Here is a 26667-nt window from a genome sequence, read left to right as displayed (position 1 = left end):
GTTCAGTGAATTTACTTTTTTTTTTCCTTTTGCTTTTGCGCCACTCTCATAATAATGGAGACAACCTAATGTCTATAACAAAGGTGAAAAACTTGACAAAACTTATATTACCAACTGAGGAAGAAATTCTACTAAAATTAATTTTGTACTTTAACACATACAATTGTAGGTGTATTTGCATTAATACAAGTATATTAAATGGGCTGATTAAAATTCATACTAGACACATATTTAATACCAAGCTGATAAATAAGAGATTAAATGTACTAATTTTACTTTGCTTTCATGCTGTGAAAAGAGATAAGGCACTGTCTAAGGCAACAAAGGCTTCTTTTCCATAATTACAAACCTGCTTCATCACAGAATCAATCAATAAAACATAGCACACACAATTAATTTACCAATCCTTTATGCACTTAACTTTTCATTTTGTTTATTATGACAGTTTTTTGGAGTTCTTCTCTTTTAACATGTATTGCCAATATAGATTCTCTTCAGAATGAATAGAATCACCATTTTTACTGCCCCCCATATTCTGCATTATTTAATTCATGATCCCTGCTGTGTCCCATAAACTGCATTTATTTATACATCCATCCATAAGCTAAGTTTGAATTTTCCTATGTGCCCATTCTTACAAATTCTTAAAAAACACTTAATTAAAAGGCACACTCAATACCTCTCATGCATGAACTATTTACAGGTACTGAGCAGCTTAAATTGTGTGTCTTTGGAATTTGGGAGCAACCCAGACTACTTGGAGAAAACCCACAGGGAGATGGAGAGGGAAAACACAGTATAAACCCCAAACAGACAGTTACTAGGATGAGAACTGAAACCAGGTCAATTTACAGTTTAACCTGCATGACTTTGGTATGTGGGAGGATTAATTGCAATACCATTTAAAATTCCTTGCAGAGAAAAGATATTGGCCAGCTTCCACATATGACACTGGAAACTGCACTTGCTTGTTGCCAGCATCTCTCTCCCTAGATCTGTACTGAATCAAAGACAAACGTATTTAAGCTATTGAAACTTATTAAGTGATTATGATGAGAGATTCCATGCTCTTTGGCAAAATAAGCAACATCCCAAGAAAATACTCAAAATACTAAAGTAAATGGAGGATACAAATTATACAGAAAGGAGGTTGGATGTGTATTACGCATAGGAAGTACAAATGTTAGATTTGAATACACAATGGAAAGTCTGAAACTTAAAAGTACATTTTATCAGAATGACTCATCATTATCTACATCAAGACAGTGAACTGAAGCTAATAGGACATTAAACTATATATCACAATGTATAAAGTATAAGTCAAGGGAGGTTAAACTAAAGTTATATAACACACTAGTGAAGTGTCTCCAGGGGAGAACTGCTAGGCTGATTTTGGCACTGAGCTATGGTATGAGCTATTAGGAGGACTTTTTAGGAATTTATCCTTTTCAGTTTAAGCAAATACAGATTAAGAGGTGACATGATTGAAGTGTTTAAAATTATGAAGAAAAATAGTACAGTGGATCCTAGTTGTTATTTTTAAATAAATTATTTAACAAGAACACAGGAACAAGTTGAAAACCCAACTGCAGATTTCACACAAATATGAGAAAGCATTTCCTCATTCAAAGAAACACAGACACATGGAAAAAATACCAAATATTTTGATGGAGAACAGGACTTTAGGGACCTTCAAATCTCAACTTGATTTTTGTTGAAGAGTCTATGTGAACAGGATACACGAGTGTATTGAGTTAAATATCCTGTTCTCTTTAAAGTTGCTGTAATGTTCTTGTGTTGTCATTGAACAAAGCATTACACATTAAGGTTATCTATAAAAATGATGACTTGATCCAGCAGTTCATTATGTTGGTCAGAAGATGAAATCTCAGTAACTATAAGAGAGGACTGATTGTTTGGGAGTATTTGACAGGTGCTCCCTGACAAAAACAGCTCAACTTACTGATGTTTCATGATGTATTGGTAATGTTGAATTCAAAAGAAAAGTAATTATTAGTTAAGTGCAAGTGTGGAAAAATGCCACAATTACTTGATTGTGATGTCCTTATATTCATTTCTGATATAGTAGAACTGATGAAGCAGCCATATGTAATTACGACTCAAATCCTAATCTAAAGCAGAAGCAGGGACTTTTATCTATTCAGAACTTTTCTTAAGGGAGAAATTATGTTGAGGTTGCAGTTTCTAAAATCTTTACTACACCTAAAAAAACAGTTGTTGGCAAAGCAATTTAAAGAACACAAGCAGTGATCTACTGAGCAGTGTTGAAAAGTAATCTGGTTAGATGAACCATCTGTCACCTTGTTTTAATTAAGTGTGGTTAGAAACTCAAGTGCTTGTCTACCCTGTTGAAGAGAATGTAGTGGCTTTATTATAGATGTGGTGACAAATTATGTTCTGAGATTATTCAGGTAAAGAAGGAAAAAGTTTTGAAGTAAGATGTTTATACTCACTAATCTTGGTGTCTGAGAGTGGCAGTATATTGCAAGTTATTCGGACATGCAAATAAGAATTTCACTGTACTCTGTACATGACAATAATGACTGTAAAATATTTATTTTGCCATAATTTAGGTCTCTAAGTATTCAATATTCATAAAAGAACGAAGTTGTCAAGGTTAAGACTGAGCAAGAAGCACTGTTGATGCAAAGAAATAAATTAAAAAGAAACTTATGTGTTAAGGTTTACTTTAAGGGAAGATAAGGATTCAGCAAAAATGTACGGCTAACCTGAATAAGGCATTCCACCTATGATGCCCATAAGCCTACAAAAATGGATCAGGTTGTAACGGCCGACCCCTTACCCAGCCGGCAGCTACACCTCCAAAACCTGTGGCCTGGATGAATTACTGAGATGAATCTAAATATCAAGCCGTACCTCTAACAAATGAAATTTTCCCCACAATCAACGGTTTAAACAAGCACTCAAAAACAGATGATATGTAAAAATAGGTGGTTAATTATATTAAATGGAAAACAAAACACTACTGCACATTTCACACGTAGGAAAAAAAAATATCTATATCCCTCCACCAAAGCAACAACGTGACACCACCATATATATACACAACAAACCCTCCCTTGCCCCTGTAACATATAACAAACAACAACGAATAACAACAATGAATGAAATATGGAATGAATGATCGTGAACTTGAGTCCGAGTGTACAACTGTCCTGAATGCGGATGACTGGTCAACAGACAAGAGATGCGTTTGTATTTCCCGGAATAAATGGAGCAACCTCACCGTGAATCCTCGGCTTGTGGTGGATGATGTAATCCGACCCCGGGGTCTCTGGTAATGAGGGAACTGAAGCCAGTCTGGCGAAATGAAAAACAAACCGGTTACCAAAAGCGCGATGTGGAAAAACAGCAGGTAAAGATGGTTCGTGGTCATGAAAATGAAAATCTCTGTTTTTCTCCTCTCCATTTTTTTCTCTGTTCCCTCCTGATTGTTTAAATAGTTGAGAGCCGGATATAACTGATTGTGATTGAAAACAGGTGCTTTCCATCTTGGGGCTGCGGTCTCTTCCCATCATCCGTCCCCCCTGTATTTACGGGGACGACATTCACTGACGCACACATAAACAGCAAACGGGACGATGGAAACAAAACACACTCAGTACTAACATTGACAACACATTTACTATGTAGCCCTGCTACAATGTATACCATAAAGAATGGTGATAGACTTACCCCATCCCACTTGTATATTTGTTTCAGTACATTCAATTTGCAAATTTAGATCTCATGAAAACATGGACATTTGGATAATAACTCAAACTATATTTAAATATTAACTACCACATTTTAACATGGGTGGCATATTGGTTGTGCTGCTGCCTCACATTAAGAAGACCAGGGTTATTGTCCTGGGTCCTCCCTGTGTGGAGTTTACATGTTTTTCCCGTATTTGTGTTGGTTTTCTCTGGGTGTTCTGGTTTATTCCCTCTATCCAAAAACATGCAGGTTAGGTGATTTGCTGACGCTAAATTGGCCCTAGTGTGTGTTTTCTGTGTGTGTGTGTTTGCCCTGTGACGCACTGGTGCCCTGTCCAGGGTTTATGGCTTCCTTGTGCATGATGATTGCTGGGATGGGCTCCAACCCAAAATGACCCTGGTCTAGATTAAATGGTTTAGTAAATGACATGACATTTTAACAATATAGTCAGTAAGGTAATTCTGTTAATCTGCAGTGTTCATTTTAAGATTTTCCATTTTTATTCTGTGAACATAATAGTAAATAGGCAAAGCCTTGCCTAGTGGCAAAGGACAGGACCCCAGCTATGAGAATTGTCATGTCAGGTTCACTCTGATGCTGTGAAGAACAGATGAATCCAACAGTTGGCTCCTGACCTTGAAAACCTGGATGAGAGCCTTCTGCAAGAGGCAAAATTTCGACTTAATGGACAACTGGGATCTCTTCTTGGAAAGACTACTTTTCTTCAGACACAATGACCTGCATCTGAATAGGCTCAGAGCTCACCTCAAAGGCAATTTGTCTGCATTCTTATGTAGCTTTAGTCCTAATCTTAACTATAAACCTGTGTTAGGATGTGTTAATTCGACAGTGGGTTCACCTATAGATGTATACTATATGAGCATTATAATAATTCACCATAGTTTAACTAAAACAAAGCAGGTAAATGTGAATAACTTAACTACCATTTCAAGCTGTCCTAACTCTCTGATACAGTTGTGCTCTTCTGAGACTGTAAATGTGGCTTTACTTAATATTAGAGCATCAAGCAGTAAGACTTTTTACATTAATAACCTTATCAGTGAAAGGAAAACAGACTTTCTTACACTGAGTTAAATGTGTCTCAGCTCTGATGGTATAGCAGTGTTAACTGAAGCAGCACCTGCAAATTATAACTTTGTTCACTCTGTTCAGCAAGGTAAAATGGAGGGGGTTTAACAAGAATTTTCTGTAAAGATACCAGTTTTTGAACTTTTGCATCTTTCAAGTATCTTGAAGTAGTCATTCATCAAGTGTCATAGTCATATTGACCATTTATAGATATCCAAAATATGATGTGTCTTTTATCAAAGAATTCTTTGACCTATTATCTATAATAATAACTAAGGTCCATAATTGTATGCAATATAAGTCTACATGTTGATAACTACTGTGACTGTAAAGTAAGAGAATATATGAACTTACTGCATTCTTTTGCTCTTAGCCAGAAAGCCTGTACATAAGCAAGGATACACACTGGATTTAGTAATTTCAAAAGGACTAAAAACTCACGTGAGGCAGATCGTGGATATTTGTATATCTGACCATTTCTGCATTTTATTTGATGTAGAAACACTGGTAACAAGAACTAAGGAGAAGTCAGTCAGTCAGTCAGTCAGTCAGTCAGTCATTATCCAACCTGCTATATCCTAACACAGAGTCATGGGCCAATCCCAGCGAACACAGGGCGCAAGGCAGGAACAAATCCCCGGGCAGGGCGCCAGCCCACTGCAGACAAAGGAGAAGTGTGTTGCTAAAAAAATTATTTCAGTGCATCAACAGCCTATAAGTTTGCTAATATTCTAAACAATCAGTCTAAATTTAATGCCCTAATACTGCTAGCAATGTAACCAGTAAGGTGGAAAATCTTAATGCTAAGATGAGAGCTGCAGCTGACATAATGGCCCCTGAAAAAACTAAGAAATACTCCAGCACTAAAATAACTTGGAAGACTCATAAACTGTTTGGTCATAAAACAAAAATGCTGCAGAAATGACCATAAATTGAATAAAACTAAATGAACAGTCTATTATAAAATATTGAAGGCACATACAACTGAATAAAACGAATCAATCCACCTTGAAAGGCAGTCTTATTTCTATAAATTTTAAATTATAACTCTGGAAACTGAAGAGTTTTTTTTCAAGTATTTAACTAAGGGCAAAATGTTGACTCACAGGGTGAAAAATGTACTAACATCTCTTTGCCCACCTCTGCAGATCACAGAAAGGAAAAAACACTTAAAATCCAACCAGGTTCCACTTCCGCCATTGGACCACACCCTCCAACTGACCTAATTTTCGCCTAATCTCGTTTGACCTTCCTCTTCCTACCCCTACATATTAAGCCAACCACTGGCCTCCCACAGTCAGTCACATCTTGGACTCAGTCTTTGGAAGCTACTTTCTTGCCCTATCATTTCAAAAACCGTGTTGTTAATATACGGGGCGCAACCCCAAACCTTTTTTTGTGTATCTTGTGCTTTTTGACACTGTGAATAAGGCGCTATATACACGCCCGACCCGGCACAGATTCACACAGTGTTAAAATGACACAGACTTTATTTTTCTTCACCTGTGGGGCACGTCTTCCCCGTGAACTCCACAGGCACAACACAATCCCAAAAGCACTTCAGTACAGCACAAACAAACCAGTCCTCTGGCACCACACTACTCCCAGGCAACCTCGTCCTCTTTCCACCCGACTCTGGCCCGGTGTGGTGGTTGCTGTCTCCTTTTATAGTTCACCCAGAAGTGCTCCACGTGCTTGATCACCGAGTTCCGGCTGCATTTCCTGGTGTGACGAATATGCTGCCCATACGGGCTCAGGTGTCCCAAACACAGCACCCCCTGGCTGTGCCTGCGGGACCCAGCAGGGCTGCCCCCAACTCCAATTCCCATGGAGCCCTGCGGGAATCCGAGGTGCTGCTCTAGCCCAAGGGGGTGGCCATCTAGCATCCAGGGGGAGATATTGCAGTGTCCAAGGCTGCTCCCCCTGAATATAGTGTGCAGGGGCAACCTGGCTGGGCATGGACGCCGGCTGCCTGCCACAACACACACCATATACAATATTAGTTATAATACATCCTTCCAAACTTAATCCTGTAGGACTCCAGCATACTCTGTTTAGTGAGTTAAAATTCTTTAATCAAAGGTTTAGGTTTACCTAAACTTTGTAGAATAATTTCTCAACTAAAGCCCTCAAGTTGTGTCCCTGACACAGTCCCAGCAGGATTTTTCAAAGAATTGTCTGATATGCTAATTGATAGTGTACTTGACATAGTTACAGTAACTCATCAGTAGATATTGGGGTTTTCCCAGCTTGTGAAAAAAATTGCAGTTGTTAAACACCTTCTCAAGAAAAATAATCTCAACTCCTCTGTCTTTAAAAAGTTTACCGTAAATACTCATGGATAACTTCTCGATAAGTTGGGACTTGATTTTACCGTATAATTTCTGGTATTTAGTAATGTCGGTCGTATAAGTTGAATGCGGAAAATTCACTCTATTGGTCCAAGAGATTATGATATGCTAACGCCCATATGAGGGAGCAACCACGGAGCACACTGCCTTTCTTTTCTATGTGGGTGCGGCAATGCGCTGTATCAGTGCATGCTCCTAACCTCTCTCTCTCTATTGTGCCTATGTGACCACACGGTAATGCTTGAACTATTCAGAAGCAATGTTTGCAGTGATCTGTGTTTTTTGTATCTCACACCCTCATACACCTTTATTGTAAGAGCATCCCTTATCTACGATGGAGCATTCAATCAGAAGAATATATGAAGCTGCGCTTAAATTAAAAGGTGTTGAAGTAGCGAAAGAAATTGGTAACAGCGTTGCTGCAATAAAATTCAATGCGTCTGAGAAACTGATGTGAGATTTTTAGGAGGCAAGAAGATGCAAAAAAAAATAAATTAAGTGTCGCATTTTTGAACGGGCGTATAAGTCGGGTCTGATTTTATGATCAATTTTTCTGGTTTCAAGACCCGACTTATATGTGAGTATACAGTATATGGTAGATCTCTTTCTACGTTTTTAAGTAAAATTCTAGGAAAATCAGTTAAAAAATTACTTGAACAAACATTTTATTCTTTATAAGTTTTAGTCAGGTTTTAGAACACATCATTGTACAGAAACTGCACTGGTTAAAATAGTAAACAATTTGCAGGTTAATGTGGACACATGCTACATACCTGTTCTTGCAGGGGCAGATTTAACCATTAGGCCAGGGTAGGCAAGTGCCTAGGGCCCCAAAGTTGCTGCTTTGCTGTTAATTTGGACAACATGCCAAACATTTTGCAGATGAAAGTATCTGAACTCATGGGCAACATGGAAAATTCAATATAAGCTTACCAAAATTACTTTCATGATTTCTACAGATAGCACATTGCTTATGATTTTTTAAACCCAAGGAATTGCAAACATACTGGCATGGCATCATTATGAGGCAACAATTTCAACTGTATGCAGGTCTTTTAACAAATAAAATTACATAAAAACGTGTATAGAAGCAAACTAACTAACTAATTGCTGGCAGCATTCAGCATTTCATTCAATAATCACAATTTGTGCAGAAGCAAGCAGCTTCATGTTCATAACCATAAGAGTGGCATGGAATTATTGTCACTGATTAGTTTTTGAGCATTGGTCTTGATAGCTTATAATAAAACGTATTTTAAAGTTAATATTTGAGACAAATATGCTAGTTTTTCTGGTTTCATAGACACACCTAGATTTTACGCAACCCGCTGCATGAGTCATTATTGACAATTTGTCCTACTTACTCCTAATAGACTTCTTCATGGATTTGCAGTCTTTAATAATCTCTTTCTCTGTTTTCCAGTTTTTCTGTAGTAGCATTTTGTGCCACCACCACCTGATCAAAGCACTGTGCAGCCACCTGTAATGCTCGAAACAATGAGGAATGACTTTAGAACATTTATGTAAGGGAAAGTTACCCTTGAGGATGGGTGTTTCTTGGGCCTTGGAACCCCTACAGATTTTATTTTTTTTTCTTCAGCTTACTTAGTGTTTTGTGGGGTTTTTTTTCTGTCCTCCTGATCTTCTCATCATACTCATCTATACATATAAAGGCTCTACTTATCTACTATGTGTATATATATATATATATATATCTGTGTTGTGTAATGATATATTGATGTATTTTTGCTAATTTATTATTATTCTTTAACTAAATTAATTTCTTTTTCTTTTCTTGTGTTTTTGGACATTTTGTAATGCAATGTGAGGTACATTCTGCATATGAAAATCTTGTATATAAATTAATCTTTTTTGTTGTTCATAAGCATAGGACTCCAACTCATAGGTTCTATGCCCATTTCTGACCTGATTTTTGTTTCATACCAAGTACTTTATAGACTAGTGCTGAAATTGTAAAAAATTGATGTGGACAGCACATACATTTTTAATGCCTGACTACAGGGTACCGTGTGAATTTACCAAAATATATGCAAGATGCAATCACTGTTGCATCTGAAATTTTTTTTAACTTTAAAATGTCACAAATGGTCAAGCTTTGGACTATACTCACATTTCATAAAAGTCTTGTTGTCAAAGTTCTAAATGTTTATGCCAAATTTTGTGAACTTCTGTGCAATAGTTTGGCTATTGTTTTGTTTTGGCTTTAAAAATCTGAACTTTAAACACTCAAGGCTGAATATTTGCAATTCACCAAAAACTTAATGCAGGAATGGATGTATATTAAAAAATGACTGGATAAAACATCAAATATCTTGTGTCTATATTGTCTGCAATAAAATAAAAGTCATAGAAAATTTAAGAATCACTATGTTTATTTGAATTTTTCAAACTGTCCCAACTTTGCATGATTTGGAGTTGTATACAGGCTTTCTTACGCTGCAAAAAGAGAACAGTGGGGCCATTTGAGACATGTCCATATAATATTATCATTGATTTGAAGAAGCTACATATTGCAGCGATCAACAAAACTTTGCATCCTATTTAGCCTTTTCCTCCTTCCATTTGCTTTTGTAATCCCAGCTTTAATTTTTTTGTTTATGTCACTACAGTTTAACATAGATTTGAGTGAGAGTTAAAATTTGCAAAAGAGTGCATAAGAAAAAACAAATGGTGAAATAACATTATACTTGATTTTAAGCTTAACAATAATAATATCTCTTGCACCAGTATGTTAAAAAAATAGAACTTTTTCATGTCATGAGGTAGCAGTGTGTGAATTAATAGCGTAAATGAAGTGGAGAAATACAAACCCTCCTAAAATGCATTAAAACATTATGCACTTGCTAAATGGTAAAGAAAACAGAGCATCTGGCAGCATGATTTAAATTGAATGCTGAGAAGTATTCATAGAAAGATTTATATAGATGCTTTAAGAGATTATTTCAAATGATTAAGCTATTATTTATAACTTAAGACATGGCATTCTTTAATTAAATACTTTAGCTTACAGAAACATTAACACACCAGTATTATGCAGAATATTGCTTTTAGTCACCAACAATGTTTTAATTTTTCTGTAATAAGAAGTATTATAATTTATAATTTTATGTTTTTGGATTTTAACATAATGAAGTTTGCCTTCTTTGGAAACGTAAGTGTTCCTGTATCTATATTGCTGTTCATTGCACTGGGCCATCTGTTCACAATGGCTGGGCTGTCGGTTTCACTTGGATGCCTCCCTGGCACTCTGAAAAACCCACAAGAGAAATTAACCGATAGCTACTATATAGATGCATCAAGGCTGATTAGTCTATCATACACTATTTCACTGGGGTAAAACTTAAAACAACCTTGATGTTTTTATTAACAAATGTCAAATTTGTTATTCCCTTTCTTTTTCTTAATTTGCACATCTCATCTGCCAGCTTCTTAGTAGCATACAGTATCTAAGAGTTGAAATCTTTCATGTTTGATCTGCTGTGACCTCATTTTCATCCAACCCAACACTGTTCTAGATTCTTTCTCATCTCATGTCGGCAAACACTACCTTCGCTTAAATGATGCACCCACAACATGTAGACATCACAATTCATATTACTGTGGTAAACTTAGACATGCATCAGGCAAACAGCACTTATTCTAACTATCTGTACCATTGTACTTAGCGACTCAGACTTGAATCCATTAAATGCATATGAAAGAAGATTCTCATCCTTCAAAAACTATGATATTACACGTTAAATCATTTATTTTCTGCTAGATTATGTTCAGTACATTTTATTTATCAGAGTACATCTTAAACACTAAAATTGTAATTTTACTTTTCTTTTTCAATATGTATTAACAAGCTCTCACATGGTTCTATATAATTTAATGAAGTGTGTTTCATTTGTCATGAAATATGTCATGATGTATTTTGCTGTCATTTGCTACAGTTTTTTTTTAAATACCATCTAAAAAAATCACAGCCATGCTAAGCTCATGTTACTCCAATGTTAGGAACCCTTTCAAGTTGCAGAGAACTTTATTATTAAAATCCTGAGTCAAAATTGATCTGTATTTAGGGATGTCATTAAGTAGAATTTGAAAAAGACAAAGTATCACAGTTAACAGCTAATGCTACCAGCTACTGGATTAGTAATATATCTGATGAATTTTTAAACAAATTAAGAAGTAGCAAAGAGTTGTTTTGATAAGTATCTAATAAGATTTTGCCCTTACCTTCTTTTGTTTTCTTCTCTGCTATGATTTTTGTAGTGTTGACAGCTTTATAAAGAAAACCATGTCTAAAGGTAGTAGCATCATCATAAAAGTTTCTTTCATATAATGATCCAGGTTTTGTTAAATCTACAAAGAATACATACATAAATATATATATATATATATATATCAGCATACTACATGTTTAAAGAAAGTCATTGTGTTTACATGCTAATATTTATTTAATAAAATCAAATTGAAAACTTTTTAAAAAAATTCTTGCCATATTGCTGTCAAAAAATAGCAGTGATAAAAAGGCTTCTTCCTCTTTCTATTAACACAGTTCAGGAAGGTATTTTCTTCGGGAAATGCAAACAAAAATAAATTAAAAAAATTAAGTAATAAACACAAAAATAAAGCATATCACCAAAACACATATTACCTACATTGGAATAGATGTATATGTAATCTTTGTACAAAAACAAGCACTAAACTCTTCACTACTCCTTAAGCTCAGAAGATCAGAAAATCAGCCAAAAGACAACCTCTTGTGACTGCACTTCAGTTTTATACCTGTAGGCACTTCTACCTGGCTACTCTTAATATGTGTCTCCCAGTATAAACCAGTCATTGCAGATGACGACACATCCACTATATGTTGCTCTCTAATCGGGTGAATACTCCCTATATCTTCTCTTATTCACTCACGGCATGTGTCAGCTGGCATGCTGCCAATCAATACTCGTTCACTCTTACCAGAAATACATTGGACTCTATTCTATTCCTGTATTAGCTAGTATGCCTGCATCTAAATAATTCTTTTCATCTTTTCTGGCAGGCCATCGTTCCTTTTGAATCTCGAAGCGCACCTGGCCAATTGTAGGCCTCTAAATGGCACACATCCTCAAGTGAATTGGTAGCAGTGCAAGGGATGGTGTGCATTTTTGCACTTCTTTCACATTAAGCCTTGTTGAAGTGCTACCTCAATAATCTCCAGTAAGTATGTTTACCTCCAATAACTATCTATATTTTTGAAAAGGCACCAGAAAAATCTATTAACACAATTAACAAACTAAATCTGTGATGCGGCCAGTCACAGTCCTGTTACAGTTATTTTGAAACATTAATTAGTAAAAGATTTAAATATTTATTCAAAAAGAAAGAATGATAGAAAGGCACAGCAGCCAGTGTTAGCTGCATCAGAAACACATTTTGAGAGAAACTGTCAGACAAATGATTGTTTTCTATCTGCAGTTTCAGTGTTTAAGACTCTACTTCAATAGTTTTAGTTTTTCTATTTGGGAAATACTGCAAAAACTATAATAACCAAGTTACAAGGTATAGAAAACAAAAAATAAAAAGGTAAAACTAGTAATTATACACATGTACTCTACAAATAACATTTCTTAAGTATATACTGTAGATAACATTTTGCAAGACACAATAATATTACATCTATTCTTATTAATAAAGATCAGTAACAAATGAAATGGCACATTAACACCTACTGAACATGCATTAATGAACAATAATGAACATGCATTATAAAATGTATTATAAAACAGATTTTTATCATTTTCTTCAGAAATGTGATCTGGCTTGATTGATTTATGTATGCCACTTTAAACATGTTTTTATGTAATGCACCACTATGATAAAAAGCACAAGAACATTTTTTCAGAATATACAGTAAGTAAAAGAACTATACAGGGAGTTAAAAGTGTGATTTATTTTACTAAACAAGTAGTTACATTTTCAAACTTGACTAAAGGATAAAGATTCTGACATTATGATTGAAATGCTCCATATGATTATGATTTTTTTAAGGGAAGGACAGTGGAGAGAGACCACTCACATAAACTATCTGCTCCCACAATACAACAGGTGGCAGTCTCCTTGAGCTATGGTGCCTCCATGGATGCCTGCAGGGCAGACTGGGAATTGCAGTCCCGTTATATAGTCCTGTTGGGTTTCATGGGTGCTGCCAGGGGGAGCTGCAGGGACAGATCATCCCTACTTTAAGGAACTGACCCAGAAGTGCTTCCAATATGTAGTGCTATAACACCAGAAGTACTCCTGGGTCTGACACAGAAGTTTCTCGACACCTCACTTCAGGGAGTCAGAGTCGGGAGGCAAAGGATGAAACTCACCTGGAGGAGTGGAAGGGGTGGAAAGACAGAGATAAGGAATGAATAATATTGTTTATAATTGTGATTGTGCAACCTGTGGTAGAACCCTGTGAAAAGTATTTGTTAAAAATTAAATTCCTTATTTGAACCCGGGACTTGTATTGATATTGGTGTGTTTGAGGCTGGGGGGCACATTGGCACCCCCTTTAGGTCACATATTATTACATGGCAAATAAAATCACCTATAGTAATGTGAAGGAAACCTGCACTGTTTCAGCATATGTTTTGATTAAAATGTATCACAGATAGGTGCAAAATGTAAACGAATTATACAGTACACTGTAAAACATATCTGAAAAGGCAATGGGTATACAAATATACCTATATAAATATTATAAATATATTAATATTAATTCTTTAATATTCAGGAATGTTCAAAATATTTCCCACACAATGTAGTTAAACTTTTAAAAGTGACTAATTGTATAGTACAGGGGTTGGCAACGTCGGTCCTGGAGTGCCACAGTATGTGCAGGTTTTTGTTCCAACCCAGTTCCTTAACGAGAACTCAATTATTGCTGATGAAGCACATATTGCTTAAGTGACATTTTAATGCTTCATTTTAGTGGTCTCGCTTGTTAAGGTTCTCCAACCTTAATTGCTTATTTCAATCTTAAACTGCTGCATTCAGTGTTTTAATTGCTCCTTATTAGCAATAAGATGTAAAACAGGGGTAGGCAATGTCGGTCCTGGTGAGCCGCAGTGGCTACAGGTTTTCATTCCAACCCAATTGCTTAATTAGAAACCAATCATTGCCAATCTCAGACCTTATTTAATTTTATGGCTTGTTAGTCTGTGCAATGTAAGGCTTTTATATCGTAGATTTTTTTCCTTTCCAAGGATATCATCCAAATGATTTGAAGCCTAAAACAGATCATTTTCAGTCTGTCACATTTTTCTATTAAGTGTTTTATTAAATCAAACCGTGCATGATGAACACACACAGATGTAATTGGAAAAAAGCTAGATGGAGAACTGCTGGCTGCTTTGTCTTTTACATCTTATTGCTAATAAGGAGTAATTAAAACACTGAATGCAGCAGTTTAAGATTGAAATAAGCAATTAAGGTTGGAGAACCTTAACAAGCGAGACCACTAAAATGAAGCATTAAAATGTAACTTAAGCAATATGTGCTTCATCAGCAATAATTGAGTTCTCGTTAAGGAACTGGGTTGGAACAAAAACCTGCACATACTGTGGCACTCCAGGACCGACGTTGCCTACCCCTGGTATAGTACATTACAAGTTCTTGAAGGAAAATTCATCTGTGTAAATATTTCAAAAGCACCCTGGCACATCTGCGGTTATCTGCAAGAAGTATTAGACATGGAACAATATGCAAAAACATTGAAAGGGTAAACTGTATAGGAATCTGAATAATAAAAAAGAACTTATAGTTTACTTATCTGCAAGCCCTTCGCCTTTCACATTTAAAAAAAATGAATAAGAAAACATGTACAAGAATTTGTAAGTTTTTGGCTTTTCCTCAACATTTGTTTTACCTATCATTGTTTAAACAGTTTAAGAAGCTCATCTTAAAGGGTCTGTATAATAAAATCTTATAACCATTCGGTTCAGATTTATCATTACAGATGCCCTAATAAAAATACACCCCTATTTTAAAGTCAAAAAGATTTACACCATCTAGATGAAAAATGATGTTTATGAAAAACAGTGTCCATAATGGAGATATCTATGTGAGGAAGAGGGAGTGAGTGTCTTCAGAAATCTTGGTTCATAAGTCAGTCTTGTATTTGGCTAGTGGGTGGACATGGATGAGCTACTCGTTACCTACACCTTGACCTCAGGCAATCCGTTTCCTATGTGGGATTCTGAACACTGTGATGTTACACAAAGATAATTGGCTAACTACTCTGATGATGGATGGCTTGTCCCAGAAACGCAAATCACAAAATTATGTGCAAAACATCTTACCCCATCAAAATTGTTTGCCTGTACTATATTTAGTTTACCAAGGATGGGTAAATCCCACCATGACTCTGATTTACAAACCAACTAATCATTACAACCTCAAGTTATAATGTATAATTCACTGTGACAACAAAATACAATGAATTGCAAATCAAAATATAAAGCAGAGTCCAATAGCTGTTGTACTACTGTATGTATTAAATAAATGTGAGTAACTGTTTATCTTCATAGAAAATGCTTCACAGCTTAATATCAATTTATTGATGCATGTCTAAACAACTTGCAAAAAAAAGAGTTCACTGAAGTTTTTAAAACAAAATAACTGCAGTTACAAAATAACGATTTGTCTATATATATATATATATATATATATATATATATATATATATATATATATATATATATATATAGTAGGTGGCACACGGGATAGACAGGCATCCTGGCAAGGAGTTAGAAAGATCGTTTACCTGGCTGGGAGGCCCCAAAATCACAGAAAGGCATCCCTGCCAAGAGAGGGAAGGATGTGACACCCGGACAATAATAGATGGATGGACATCCCAGTCAGAACAGATGGTTCCTCATTCGAGTGGGAAGCCCAAAACAAATAGGTGTCCTGACCAGACATGTGTTTAAGACCTTCCATGGCTGGGATAAAAGAAGAGGACAGGGAAGGACTGTCTCAGAGAGATGTTTAATACCCCCCAGGTGCTAGATGGCAGCAGCCTTCCATATCGATACTCATTTGGGAACCAGAAAGAAATAACAGGAGTTGTAGTCCGGCAACACAGCCCTGCTGGACTCTGTGGGTGCTGTAAGGTGGCACTGCAGGGAGATGCGCTCCCAATATATGGGACTTCCATATGACCTGGAAGTACTTACATCAGGCAGTAGCACTAACATCGGAAGTACTCTAAGGTCTTCAATAAAAAGGACCACACTCCCTTGTCCAGGTGACACTCGAATGGAGGAGGGCAGTGCGGTGGTGAGAGAAGAGGAATTGTGGGGAGATTGTGTGAGGGAGATTACTTGTGCTTTTGTTACTTTTTAGGAGGTACTTTGTAATAAATCATTTGTTACTTGAACCCGGGACAGCATTTGTGTGATCATGTTTGTGGCTCACTGGCCACATTACATATATATATATATATATATATATATATATATATATATATATATATATATATATATATATATATATACTGCTCAAAAAAAATAAAGGACAGCTAGACAGGGCCGTAGAAGTTCCTTAACCCAACAGCAGGACTGGTATCTGCTCCTTCAGGCAAGGTGGAAGAGAATGAGCACTGCCAGAGCCCTACAAAATGATCATCAGCAGGCCACTGGTGTCAGTGAGGGCTGCCTGAGGGCCCGACATGCTCTAGCGGGCCCTGTGCTCACTGCCCGGTACCGTGGAGCTCGATTGGCATTTTCCATAGAATACCAGAATTGGCAGGTCCACCACTGGTGCCCTGTGCTTTTCACAGATGAGAACAGGTTCACCTTGAGCACATGTGATAGATGTGATAGGATATGGAGAATCCATGGAGAACTCTATGCTGTTTATAACATCGTTCAGCATGACCAGTTTGGTGTTGGGTCAATGATTGTCTGAGCAGGTATATCCATGGAGGGATGCACAGAATTCTACAGGCTAGGCAACAGCACCTTGACTGCCATTAGGTATCGGGATGAAATCCATGGACACATTGTCAGACCCTACGCTGGTGCAGTGGGTCCTGGGTTCCTCCTGGTGCCTGGCTTCATGTGGTAAGAATTTGCAGGCAGTTCCTGGAGGATGAAGGAATTGATACCATTGACTGGCCCACACGCTCAACTGACCTAAATCCAATAGAACACCTCTGGGACATTATGTTTCAGTCCATACGACGCCACCAGGTTGCACCTCAGACTGTCCATGAGCTCAGTGATGCCCTGGTCCAGAATCTGGAAGGAGATCCCCCAGGACACCATCTGTCATCTCATTAGGAGCATGCCCTGATGTTGTCAGGCATGCATACAAGCATGTGGGCACCATACAAACTACTGAGTACAATTCTGAGTTGCTGCAATGAAATTTCGGCAAAATGGACTAGACTGCCGCATCATCTTTTCACTTTGATTTTTGGGGTGTCTGAATTCAGCCCTCTGTAGGTTGATGATTTTCATTTCCATCAAACAATGTGGTATCTTTTCGTTCCTAACACATTATCCAGTCCATATCAGTATAAATATCCGGCATGATTTTTTTCCCATTAAGATCTGATGTGTTTTCAAACTGTTCCTTTAATTTTAGGGTTCTGTTTGGCACTGCCTATGTTGTGTTTTCCAGTTTTCCAAAGATTTAATTAGGATTTCCCTCACTGCTTCAATTTCCTTCCAAAGATGTTGAAGATATTTGTGGCTTTAAATGGACTCCATGAGTGAGTATGCCTGGCAATGGACAGACACCCTGCTCTGTGTTGATTGCTGCCTTTTGCCCAGTGTTATTTGGCTTTGGCTCCCATGATGTTGTATTGGAATAAGTTTGTCCAGACATTGAATTAATTAATGAACTGAATTTTAAAAATGGAATGTGCAACTTGAGAAAAAAACAAATCATTGACTTAAATTGTATGTGGAAATAAAAATTCATTTGAAAACAAGCAATAAATGTAAAAATATTTTTGACTGCATTTTTCAAACACACAGTACATTTATTTTGTATAGTAATTACTTGTAAACTACTGTATATCCAAAGTGTTTATAAAATACATGTATATGTATAGAACCCACTTTATATAGTTCCAAATTGTGCAAAGTGTCTAGGAAGTGTGCTTCATAACATATGCACAAGAATATACATGATTACCTACCCATTTATGATTCTGTTAGGGATTAAATTGATTGCATTATTCATTCTTATAGTCATTCTTGTATTGAATTATATTGAATTGTGTTAATTTTCATCTTTCATACATCAAATAAAAAGAATGGTTGTGTAAAGCATGATGGGTCATGTAGCAGTTTCCATTCATGAATATTTCCCTATTAATATCTTAAGATTCAGAAATCTCACTATTATATTCTGCTACTGACCTGACAGTCTGTTTTGATACAGAAATTCCATTTGCAAACGCTGTCCTGCCTTTTGTGCCAGCAGGTAAGGTGTACAGTAGATTGGATCTTCTGTTGTGCACATGGGGTCAGCTCCACTAAATATTAGTGACATCGTCTCTAAAACATCATGTTGTTGTACAGTAGCACACAATGCCTAAAAAAGATTTTTAAAATCTATTACAAAAAGAAAAATGTATCATGTAACAGAGCCATTCAGCTAGTGGTTATGATAAAACAAAAGCACTCCCTCCAAAACATATGAGCCAAGCCCAAATAAAGAGTATTTACTTAAAATAATAATAATGACTTTAAGAAAAGTCATGAAACCTCTGTGTACAAAATCGTTTATAACACATTCAATATTACTGCTTAATATATTGCTTTGATATCTTTTTTAATCTCCCATTATTAGCCTTTTTCATTTTAAACATGTGACTCAGTAAAACTTTCAAAATTTATCCTTTGAAAACGGCATACATGACTAGACATGTCTATCAGAACCTTTAAACCTTTATTGATTCTTAATCACTTCCTCAACAATGAACAGTTTCTTAATTCTGTTGTTGTTTATTGTTTAGAAATTGTTAGTCTCCTAAGCATTCACATATGTATTAAATACATTTTATTTACAAACAGCATATACATTTTATTGATATGCAGCATGCTTTTAAAGTAAGTTTTAGAGATTGTTAATATATTGTCCTAATCTCCATTCTACTGCAAGTAAGGTTTGGAAACAAAGGGAAAAAAGAACAGAAAGCACCATGACTTTTTGCCAGGCAGAGTGTTTTTTCTTTGTCCTACAGCTGAGGTGGACAGTAAATTACCTGTTTTCTGACTCTTGCCAGGATTAGGTTTAGTTGCCCATGACTGATAGATTCAATCTAATTCAGGGCCTTTCTAAAAATTGGCTTGCTCAAGGGACTGAGGGGGAAAGGCACTCTTAATAGAAGACCTTAATAGATAGTTTAGCTCTCCCTCACCTTTCAGAAATTCAGTGATTAGTCGATTTTGATTTCCAAATTGTGCCTGATTGCTAATTGTTCTTGAAGTGCCATGTCCATTTTGCACAGTCAAACAGCATTTCATTATGTTAACTACAACAAATCTCTGATGGTGTATATTGTATGTTTTATGCTTCCTTTTTTACCATTTCTGTATAGTTCTTGACACACTATTTTTCAATTTGAATCTTTTAAAATAAGAATGTGTGCATACATTCCTGTGTGAAACTTTAATAAAAAATATATGTTGTTCTATGCCTGTGGCTGTGGCTTGTTTTAGTTTGAATGTAATATAAATATGATGTATACCACAGTATTAGTATTATTTTATTATTTTCATATAGGTGCTACTATAAAACCAACAAATATGAACAATTCATTACAGTACATTTTGCTGTTAGTAGGCAAAGGTATTTCAAACAAACAACTAGGCCATACTACCTGGGGCATTTATTATTAGGAACTTTATGAGATTAAGCTGCACAACATGGGACAGAAGGTTAAATTACAGTCAAGTGTTAGCTGTCTTATTCAGTAGGAATAGCTGTAGGTGATGATAACACAAGTACTTTTTAATAGGGTTCCTGGGAATTGTAGGTAGATAAAACATAAGGAAAGTCAATACAACTGGCCACAAGTATCTAGATTTCTATTTCTTTTTATTTTTTTGCTTGATAAAAAAGCAATTTCTACTGTTATTACAGATATATAAAATAACTATAGAAATGTATATGTACATATACTGTATATATAAACAGAATATAATTTTTTTTCTTAGTTTGTATGCCCATCAGAATGCTACAAGATGATTTAATTAAGGAAAACACAAGTGTGCAATACTCACACAGCTAATAAATACCAACAAAAAAAAAACAATAAAAAGGCCTATCTGCATCACTGAGTTTAGCTGAATAATAATTTAACCCCCAATTTACTAATCTCTTATTTACATTTTAAATATCACCTAATAACAGGCTACTTCTTATGTTTTCTCCCACAGATTCCCTAGGACTACCTCTCCCTACCAATGCTGTCTTCACTGAAAATCACGACACGACTCTAGCTTTACTTAATAGAATACTTTACCCACCACCACTCCATAAGCAACCACTCCTTAAGCTGGAAGAAGCTGATTTCTTTGTTATTATTTTGAATTACTTTCATATAGCCTTAACTGTTAAACACGGAATGGTGAGCTCCCTCAGACCACAACCCTTTATGCTTGTTTCATTTCAGTATTTCACAATGTTTATCATTATCTTTACCAAGCTGTATTAATACACATTTTTTAATGAATAGTGTTATGTATATGTTACTTTTCTGACCTCAAACATTGAGATAATGTTTTGTTCATGTCAATACATATTTCTTTATCATGGGAATCTGACAGAAAGTTTTGCTATTGGAAAAATCTGTCCTGTTTGAGGGAGAAGCATTTTTGCTGGCTTCTTTTGTTTACAGTCTGTTACAATTTTTACAGTTCCATAATGTCTAGGATTTATGCATTATGCATATCTATCATTTTCCTGACTAGTGACAAAAACTGGCATTATTTTCTTTACTAGTGACAACAACTGCCATTACATTTTAAGAATTATTTACATTTTCCTGCAATCATTATAAAACTATATAGCAACTCTACTGGACTGCACCTCACATTAATCTTAATTGATGGCCTATTTGTCTAAATTCCAGGTTGCAACAAGTTTTTGAGTAATTTTATTTAAATTCACTTTTATTAACTGGCAGCATGGAAAATACATTCTTATGTGTTCTATGAATCCAAACACTTTCTCCTTTGGTTTAGGAAAACTTCACCATGCTGCATTCCTGTTTTCGCCAGCTGACGCATAAAAAGTGTTTTCAAAACTGCATACTATAATTAGTTCATACAGTGTACAGAAGTGGTTATATATAAGATATAGTCCAATGTGTGGTGTGAAAATCAAGGGTGGTTATGCTTAAACTATATAACACTGGTAAGGCCTCATCTGGTATATGATGTGCAGAGTCTAGAGTAGAACTGAGAGGCATGAACTATAAGGAATGTTTAAAGGAGCTGTAAATTTTCTGCTCAAGCAAACAAAGATTAAAGGGTGACAAAATGGAAAGGTTCAAAATTATGACAGGAATTGGCATATTAGATGATAGCTGTCATTTTAAAACAGGTTTAAAATGAAAACGGAGACACAGCCTGATTGAAAGATTTATAGCCTGCCCCTATTTTTCAACATTTTCTCAAAATGTATTATGTAACAACGAAGTACAATAGTTTCAGCACTTGCATTCTCGTGCCTATGATTGTCAGCAAAAAGTAAAAGCAAAGTGAAGGATCTTAGCAACTCAGAAGTTACAGCATGCAAATTGCTTTCATTGATCCTTTCATTTTGTGATCCTGTTGTAAAGTGTAATTCAGCAAAAAGTCACTATTAGTGGTTGCTAATGAGAGCTTGCCAATGCAAATAAGGCCATGGCATTATTTTAGAATAAGTTGCATAAAGGGAGTTGTGTTGAAACATCCAACAATATTAACTGCCTATAGTGAAACAGAATAGAACCTTCAAGAAAGAACAAGAGGCAAACTCTCTAAGAAATTTTTTGAGTAGTTTAGCTACTTTCTGCTTCCTGACATTAACTTAAAGTGCAATATTTGTAGAAATAAAATTTCTATAGTAACATATCATCAGAATAAATGGATCATTTTAGTATGAATTCTTCCCTTAAAAGCACCTTAATCTCTGGCTGTTTGCAGCTGCAGATAAACTAATGTTCAATAGCAATTGTATAAACATTGGTGATAATGGATGTCCCTGTCTCATTACATATTCTGGAGAAGAATAGTCCAGATATATATTATTTTTATAAACAGAAGATTCCAGGCTGGAGTATTATTCTGCAATCTATGCATATACATTTAAGTTCAAATGTATGAAGTACAGTAAAAATATCTTTATTCAATTCCCCAGCCTGCCCTTAAAATTCAGGCTGGGAAAGCGAGTTCCTTGCACCTAATCTGAATGCACTTTGGAGGAGAGTTTTGTGAGTAGTGCTGTTTCTTTGCTGGTTATTTGATCTTTTTTTGCTAGAGTTTATTGGTTTAATCTGCTGCATTACAATTTGGGACTTTACATGTTTAGGATTGCTTTCTCTTATGGGGCGTCTAGTTATATATTGTGAGACATTAATAATAATAATAATAAATATAAATGTTATTTATATAATTACTTTCCCATTCTCAAAGCGCTTCACATAAATTCAGAAAGTACAACAGAGCATATACAGCATTGGATACAAATAAAATCTATATAAATACTAAATAAAGATACATACATGATATACAAAGCATTAGAATAGAAAATATGACACATTTAAGTTTATTTTTTGAGGCTAAAATCTTTTTTGAGATAGACTACTGTAGCTGTACTGTAACCCATTGAGGGTAAGGACTTTTTCAAGCAGGGAAAAGAGGCCTGTCCTGCCCAGTGAACAGTTGTGAAGTATCTGAAGGCCTCACAGCTCTTTGCCATTTGTCAGACTTCATTTCATTTCAAGGAATATATACTACATTAAACAAGCATCAGATGTTTGATAATAAATGATTGTAACAAATCCGGGTTGATCCTGTGATATTATACAGTAGATGTGAACACTTTCTCTACTCTTTTTAGTATAACTTCAGTCAGGATCTTGACACCATTGTTCAGTGTAAACTTACGTCAAACTACTTTTTCTTCTTACTTAGACATTTTATTGTTATACAGCATTGGATTACAACAGATGTAATGTCTATTTTGACAATGATAAGCAGAAAAAGACTCTTTAGTGTCAAAATGAAAACAGATATCTACAAAATAGTCTAAATGAATTACAAATAAAAAATGTATATGTATTCATCCCCTCTAATATAACACATCTAAAACATCACTGTAATATTAAGAACTGTGGGCCAGTAGCCTTGCTTTGTATGGACTATAAAATGTTTCCTAAGGCGGAGGCTACGAGAATGAAGGAGGTGTTGGGGCATGTCATTCACCCTGATCAGAGTTGCTGTGCACCAAATAGTTCCATATATGACAACATCTTTTTTATTAGGGATACATTTGAGATCTGCAAACTGTTTGGATTACATGATGGTCTTATTCCTTGGACCAGGAGAAGGCTTTTGATCGGGTGGAGCACCAGTACCTGTGGCAAGTACTAATGGGATTTGGTTTCCTGCCCTCCTTTGTTTCCATGGTACGGGTGCTCTATAGTGACATTCAGGGTGTACTGAAAATCAATGGTGGCCTGAGTGATCCATTTAAAGGGGATAGAGGGATTAGGCAGTGTTGCTCCTTGTCTGGCATGTTGTATGTCCTGGCTATAGAAACCCTGCTGATCAAATTAAGGAGAGTGGTGGGTGGACTATTTGTCCCTGAGTGTGCAGTGCCTTTGAAGATCTCAGCATATGCAGATGATCTCATAGTAGTAGTTGCAAAGCAACAAGATGTGGATGGGCTGGTATCTGTGCTGGATGAGTTCCAGAAGGAATCCTCAGCAAAAGTAAATTGGACCAAGAACTCTGCGATACTATTGGGAAACTTGAAGGGTCCTTTACTTTTGTTGCCATCTGGACGGAAATGGACAAAAGATAGTATTAAATACCTAGGATTACATCTAATCGGCATAAACAGTGACCATAAGAATTTGGAGGGAGTTGCAGAAAATGTCAATGGCTACTCCCCCAACTGTCATATAGAGGGCAGGCGCTAATCATAAACAACCTTGTTGCATCTGCTTTCTGGCATAAGTTGGCATGCCTGGAGCCCCTACCTGACCTGATTACTGAAGTGCAATGGGAGGTGATTAGTTTTTTATCAGAATGGAAAACATTGGCTGAATCAAAGCATTTTTCATTTGCTCAGGAATGAAGGAGGACAAGGACTGGTGGACATTTGTAGCAAAAAAAATGCTGTCCTGGAAGCCATTAGCGGGTACTATCCTGTGCCAAGTTGGCAACCTGAAATTGGACAGAGTACTTTTCCTAATGGAAAGTGATTCCTTCCCATTGGAAATGTTTCAGACTTTTACCGAAGTGTACTGAGAATCTGGCAACAGCTGGATTGTCATGTAGAGGAAAGATTTTTTAATTTATATTGGACTTTAGATTTACCAGTTGTCTCTAACATGGCAGTAAAGTCGACATCTCTGAGACAACGCCTGATCAGGGCTGGTATTTTACAAATAAAACATTTGATTCAACCACAGCTACTCACTTGGCTGAGTGCAGAGAAAGTGGATGCAACTTTAGGTCTGTGCTCTTTGCGCACAGCAGAAAGGTTTTTGCGACAGATATTTTTAAATATGCCTTCCGCAGCTAAGGATTTATTGCAATACTATTTCAAAGCTGAACATTACCCAGAGCCCTTGTCTGTTTTTCTAAATTTGTTAATTAATGACAGAGAAAACATGATGGAGGAAAACTGTAGGATACTGAGAAAGACTAAACATCTTCCTTTTGACTCTTTAGAAGGGAAGGAGCTATATAAAGTGTGTGACCAAGCTCGATACCAGTCCCAACTAAGCAGATACCCTGATACGCCCTGGACGGATAAACTGGGAGGGGAGAAGTGTGTCAGCCCCATTTGGGACAGTCTGTACAAGCCACCATTGAATAAGAGAACTGGTGATCTGCAATGGAGAATTGTACATGGGACTGTGGCAGTTAATTCTTTTTTGTCTTTAATTAATTCCAACATCTCGGAGATGTGTCCTTTTTCCCAATGTGAAAGAAAAAATTATTAACTGCTTGCAAGTTACTAAGGGATAAAAAAAAAAACTAACAAAGCTGTTTTTTTTATAACGGCAGGTTATTCATACAGGCGTCTGTCATAAGACAGGGTGCAGTAAGCTGACCAAGGACAATTTCTTTTTATGGAACTCATTTGTTAGACACAGGAAAGATGACTTTTCCTTCTTTAGGGCCCCTTTTGCAATGTACACAAAATAGAAACGGTTAGCCGATTCACGCTATGTATGATGAAATGCTTAGATAAACATATTGTGCTTATTGATAAGTAAGGGGAAGGGGGAGAGAGGAAAAATATAAAAAGCTGAATGAAACAAGGGAACTTTGCTCTTCTCCCTTACAACATGGAATCCATGTACTCATCTGTGACTAAATAAAGACTGACTGAACTATTCCTGTCTTCCTCGGGGGTTACTTCCACAGTTTATTTGGCGCCCGAACAGGGACAGGTGGCGGCTGCAGGCTCAGGGTCCAAATCTAAATCAGGGATCCACAGAGGACCAGTGAGATAGTTACGACTGGTGAGACCACCTCTAGGAAAAGTTAGGATTGGCTCATCCCCAGGCTGGGAGCCATGAGCCTCAGTTCCCCTCCTGCCACAAGGAACAAGATTGGTGACCGTAGAGTACAAGTGCTTTACCGTCCGGGAGAGGTACTGGGAATGTAACGATAACAGTGCCTCTTGGAATGAGAAAGAGTCCAAAGTAGACTCGGAATTAGAAGGGAGAGGTGGAAGTTTAGTATAAAGGGAAAGTACCTCCCAGTTAGGGAATCGCTAAACTCAAAGGACACTGAGCAGCATGAAGTTTGAAATAATTAGTGAGGTGCTGAGAATGCCGAGTTAGAACACTCCCTGGAACGAGGCGGAGTCTTTTTAGCGACTCAGAATAAGAAAAGGGGGGTGGGAACAACAGATAGTTGGTAAGCACCTCACGGTCGGGGAAAGCACCGTCTAAGTGGGAGGGCGAGATTCTTCACTCTGATAGTCTGGTTATATTCCTGACTCAACGGGTTAAGTCTGTCATGGAAACCATGAGCGGTAACCAGCTTGACCTTTAGTCTGCTAAAGAAGGAAACGACAGACAGCAGTCCAGGGAAAGGAAGAGATTTGGAGTGAAGCAACATTGGGGAGGACAAAATGGGGAACATTTTAAGAAAGAAATCGAAAAAAACAGGGTGTGAATGAGGAGCCTCTGTTTGGAGCATTGTTTTCAGAAAATGTACCAAAGGGAAAGAAAGGAGACTCTCCAAGACAC

The 26667-nt window shown here is 36.5% G+C and overlaps 1 protein-coding gene across 1 annotated transcript in view; it reads right to left on the bottom strand.

Moving 5' to 3' along the window:
• The window catches only part of arap2 (ArfGAP with RhoGAP domain, ankyrin repeat and PH domain 2), a 468505-nt gene that overhangs the window by 192474 nt on the left and 249364 nt on the right, over window positions 1–26667 (bottom strand). Inside the window, exons 14-15 of the mRNA XM_028801993.2 lie at window positions 18599–18773; window positions 11424–11549 (exon numbers count right to left, since the gene is read on the bottom strand). Of these exons, the coding sequence (XP_028657826.1) occupies window positions 11424–11549; window positions 18599–18773 (301 nt within the window). The remainder of the gene's footprint in view (window positions 1–11423; window positions 11550–18598; window positions 18774–26667) is intronic.

This window comes from Erpetoichthys calabaricus, chromosome 5, assembly GCF_900747795.2.
Source record: "Erpetoichthys calabaricus chromosome 5, fErpCal1.3, whole genome shotgun sequence".
NCBI classification, from domain to species: domain Eukaryota; kingdom Metazoa; phylum Chordata; class Cladistia; order Polypteriformes; family Polypteridae; genus Erpetoichthys; species Erpetoichthys calabaricus.
The sequence above is the reverse complement of the archived record's forward strand: the minus strand, read 5'-3'. Positions and strand labels throughout refer to the sequence as shown.